Here is a 5,000-nt window from a genome sequence, read left to right as displayed (position 1 = left end):
CAGAGTTCACAGTAGTACTGCCAACTTTCTTGCGCTGAGATGTTGTGTGATGCGATGGGCCAGACCTATAAAAAAACAAGTGAGATAGTCTTGGAGGCTACCTATGCAATTTCTCGCAGGAAAGGTTTGGTTTACAGTTGTGCATGGGCATTAGGCGTTTCACACGTAGCCCATAGCCAATCATGTCAACTTGTATCTATTCAAACAAACGGCAAGCTTCTGTTTGTCAAGCCTTTCCACCCCTCCCTGCTCTCTGATTGGCTCGCTCGCTGCCATGTCTTTCAGATCAGAGCAACTGTAGCAGCAAAGCAGCGTGGGATTTCCCAGGCTAATAAAGGTGGTGCTGCCTATAAAAGCGGGAGGGTTTTTGGCTTTCAGGTGTTACTGTTGTTTTGTATCCCAACTGAAAAAGACTGTGTGCCTAGTCAGTGGTGTAGTCTACGTAGAACGCAGGTATACGCAGTCTACCCACCTGGAAATGTATGTGAGGGATTTCAGTATACCCACCTAAAATTGATTGATTCACTATTTAGAATAGCACAGTACACCCATCACAAAAATGCTCAAATATACAGTATACCCACTTCAAAAAAGTAGACTACATCACTGTGCCTAGTGGATAACTGATAGGCTTAAGCAACCACTGAGGCTTGCTAGGGGGACCTGGGGACATGCACCCACAGAAGAAAATTCTTGGAGGAAAAAAAAAAACCCTAAAATTTTGAATTGTAGTTGACTTACAGGGCTCTTACAGACCTTTTTAATATTTATTTTTCTTCAAAATGCAGAATTAATATTTATTTTTCTTCAAAATGCTACTATTACTATGTCAGAACGCTATAAAGGACTTTTTAGGAAAAGCACAAAAGCACAACAATTACCTCTTAACGTATGTCCTCTACAAGTCTTCTGTTGTCCAGTCTTGCACTTTTAAATGTCTGTATGAGCACTGTCTATGTCCATACTGTCTTAAGTCCATGTATAAGTACTGTCTATGTCTATACTGTCTATGTCCTTACCTAGATTAGTCTATGTCTGTATGGGAAAGCAAGAAATGTAATTTCAAATTCTTTGTATGACCAGTGCATGTAAAGAAATTGACAATAAAACCTACTTGACTTGACTCTTAACCCTTAGAACGAGAGGCCGGTGAGATGTATTTCTTCCTTTTCAAGCAGTTATCTCATGTTCCCGTATTTAGTCACATTACGCCTGTCCTACTACGTCTAACTGAACAAAACTAGAACGACACTTTTTGAGATGGGATTTGAACCTGCAACCTTCAAAGTTGAGTTTAGTTTATTTGATGCATAGCATGTATAGGTTGTGTGACAGCCCAGCAGCATGCATCTAATTTCCAATGCCAGTCCCTAGACTTGTGTTGCTAACTGCTGAAACAAACCAAAACTCGGTGACTCACGCACTTCGGTACAGTATGAACAAATGCACAATAAGCTAGAAAATACAATTTCAGGGGGAGACAAGTAAGCAGTATATCAGGTGAGCTAGCTAATTATCACATAAATGATCTTGTTGTTGTGCCTGTACAAGAGGTAGTGTGTTACAAATGGGCAGTTATAGTATCCGGTTACAGGCCCTGTGTCTGGGAGAAGGGATGCTAACAAGGTAGGGACAAAGGGGTCACTTGTCCCGGGCCCAGGGAGAGAGGGGGCCCAGTATCGGATTCTAATTACATTCTATGTATTGGGTTTGGGGCCCTTTCAGACGTCTTTGTCCCTGGCCCAGCCAAAGCTGTCAGCGTCCGTGCCTGGGAGTGCTCGAGACTGGTATGCGATCCACTTCAAGCAGCATACAAAAGGCCTTATCTAGCCAGTCTCACAAGGAATTGGAAACATAGCACAACACAACCATGCAGGTGCACACACGCACACGGATGGCCACATGCACGCAGGCACACACACGCACGCACGGACGCACACAGACACACACACACACACATATGCAAACAAAAATGGGCACACGCACGCACGCACACACTCACACGCAGGGCCGCTGACAGCTTTCACTGGGCTCAGGACAAATTCATTTGAATTGACCCCTGACCCAATACATACAATGTAATGGGGACCCAATTCTGCGGCCCCTATCTAACTGGGCCCGGGACAACATACCCCTTTGTCCTCCCCTGTTGGCGGGCCTGTTCACACGCGCACACACACACATACATACACACACACACTATCTGAATCAGACTGATAGACATACTGATGGAGAGATAGAGCCTCAACCCCATCCAAACAAGTAAAGACTTGCATCTAAGCACGCACACACACGCACACACACATGCAGAAACACAAACACACACACACACGTGCGTGCACACATGCAGTGCATTGAAGCACATGAATGTATCCACCCACACACACACACACACACACACACACACACACACACACACACACACACACACACACACACACACACATACACATACACACACACACACACACACACACTCAGACACAAACACACACACAAACACACACACACACACACACACACACACACACACACACACACACACACACACACACACACACACACACACACACACACACACACACACACACTCAGACACAAACACACACACACACAGCTACCTGAGTATCTCCTTGATGACTGCCTTGAGGTATGGCATGCTGGGGAGGTCCTCCAGGGTGGGCTCTCGTCTGTGGGGACACAGGGACGTCACCTCGCCCCGCAGCCTCTCCTGGATGTCTGGGTTACGCGCCAGGTGGTACAGCGTCCACGACAACGTGTTGGACGTCTGGGCAAACAATAAGATAAATTACATTACTTTACATTACATTGCATTTGGCAGACGCTTTATAACCAAAGCGACTTTCAAAAGAGGACATAATCATAGCCAACATCACATAATCATAGCCAACATCGTAAATAATGATGTAGATGATGACGTAGACGATGGTGATGATGATAACGATGATGATGATGATGATGATGATGAGGAGGACGACGTTGATGATCAGGGCTGTAAATTAACTTTTTTCACCAGCAGCCAAAATAGTTAGTAGATGTTACGTAATCTTACTTTCCAAACACACACTCACTAATGGGTCAAAGTGGCTAGTGTAGTGTCTTAGGTTTGGTTAATAACTGGACAGACACAGAGATGCGTTTAGGTGTCTTTACCGGAAACCATGGTACACATTGCATTGCATACGCTGTGACGTAACACGTCACAGCCAACCAATAAGCTGCTATCTAGTAATACAAGCCTGAACCATAATAGCTAGTAAGTTGGTATTTTCTACCAGCCAAATTGAATTTTCACCAGCATTTGACTGGTTGGCTGAATTTAGAGACCTGTTCATGACGATGACGGCGATAGCGCGACGATGACAATCTCTGTGTTAGGCACCAAGTGGTATAACATGTGTGACAAATAATCTATGATGTGATTGGAACGATACTATCCAGTATAGACCCATTTTGTTTTTCAAATTGTTCCATCTTTCTAGCTTATTAGAGTAAGTGCTTGTGTGTGTTTGTTTGCTTGTTTGTGTGTGTGTGTGTGTGTGTGTGTGTGTGTGTGTGTGTGTGTGTGTGTGTGTGTGTGTGTGTGTGTGTGTGTGTGTGTGTGTGTGTGTGTGTACAGTATGCATGCTTGTTTGAACCTAAATGATTTTATATCCTTCAGATTTTATACACTGTGTGCTGGCGTGCGTGCGTGTGTATCTGAATGAGAGATGATGTGGATGGATGATTGAGGCAACCTAAAATCTAGTACAATAAGCAATTTGGAATGAGTGCTACAACAGGATGTGTGTGTGTGTGTGTGTGTGTGTGTGTGTGTGTGTGTGTGTGTGTGTGTGTGTGTGTGTGTGTGTGTGTGTGTGTGTGTGTGTGTGTGTGTGTGTGTGTGTGTGTGTGTGTGTGTGTGTGTGTGTGTGTGTTGAAGATATTTTAGTCATGAATTGCCATTAAGATCAATGTAATGTTTCATAAAGTATACTGGAGTGCATTTCTCGAAAGCGTAGTTGTCAGCAGTTAGCAACTTGGGTAGTTGCCAATGGGAAATTGCATTGCAAACAACAAAGTAGCTAATGTAGTTAGCAACTACGCTTTCGAGAAATGCACCCCTGTACTGTCATATGCTGTACTATACATTGAGAATGTTTCGTTAACCAGCTCACTTTCTCTGTGTGGTCAATTTGGCTAAATTCTGTGGACTGGTAGGAACACTAGACAAGAAACACCACATGGAGGTCTTGCCATTTGTTATTAGGGCTATTCTTCTCTCAGTGGGATGATAAGAGCCAACGACTCACCTATGGAGACAATGGCGTTATGAGAACCCCCACACCTTGGAAACAGACGAGGGATAGTCATTTCAACTGAGGATTAGCCTCGCGCACCATCCTACGTACTTCCGCCAAGAGACTTGGCTCCGCACTACATCTGGTACCTGTTTTCTGTGGAGCGATGTCGAGCGACAGGATTTGGCCGGTGTTCTGACAAACGGGCCTACGTTGTAATTTTATCCTACGGTAGGATGTTCTGACATACATGTCTGTTAAACGGTCCTACATCGCCAAAGATAGACGTCTGACATGTCTGTTCAACAACTTATCCTGATTTTTCCGAAAATGTCCTTCCCGCTTCCTGCAATCGCGTCACATCAAACAACCTCCAGACCATGAATACGAAATTAAATTGTAGTATTATGGGATGGCCGGGACCAGGCTACAAAAGGATATAGGCTAGAGAAAAAAACAGCAATTCGTTTGTGGTGATGCTAGGATAAGGTCACATGAGTCCAGAGTTCTGAAATGCTTTAATTTATCACTGATATACCAGATGCTTTCGATACACTAACATAGGGCTGGGCAATATGAGGATATACAGTATATCGTTATCGTGGTATAAAAGTGTACATCGTGACCCTTTTCCTATATCGTTTATATCGTTATAGTAATTTTATCAATTTTATACAATTGAATATCATTTAATTACAT

The 5,000-nt window shown here is 43.7% G+C and overlaps 1 protein-coding gene across 1 annotated transcript in view; it reads right to left on the bottom strand.

Annotated features, from left to right (window-relative positions):
* The window catches only part of LOC134459682 (sterol 26-hydroxylase, mitochondrial), a 36,236-nt gene that overhangs the window by 7,720 nt on the left and 23,516 nt on the right, over positions 1-5,000 (bottom strand). The window contains exon 6 of the mRNA XM_063212064.1: positions 2,622-2,788. Within this exon, the coding sequence (XP_063068134.1) occupies positions 2,622-2,788 (167 nt within the window). The remainder of the gene's footprint in view (positions 1-2,621; positions 2,789-5,000) is intronic.

This window comes from Engraulis encrasicolus, chromosome 12 (assembly GCF_034702125.1).
Source record: "Engraulis encrasicolus isolate BLACKSEA-1 chromosome 12, IST_EnEncr_1.0, whole genome shotgun sequence".
Lineage (NCBI taxonomy): Eukaryota > Metazoa > Chordata > Actinopteri > Clupeiformes > Engraulidae > Engraulis > Engraulis encrasicolus.
The sequence above is the reverse complement of the archived record's forward strand: the minus strand, read 5'-3'. Positions and strand labels throughout refer to the sequence as shown.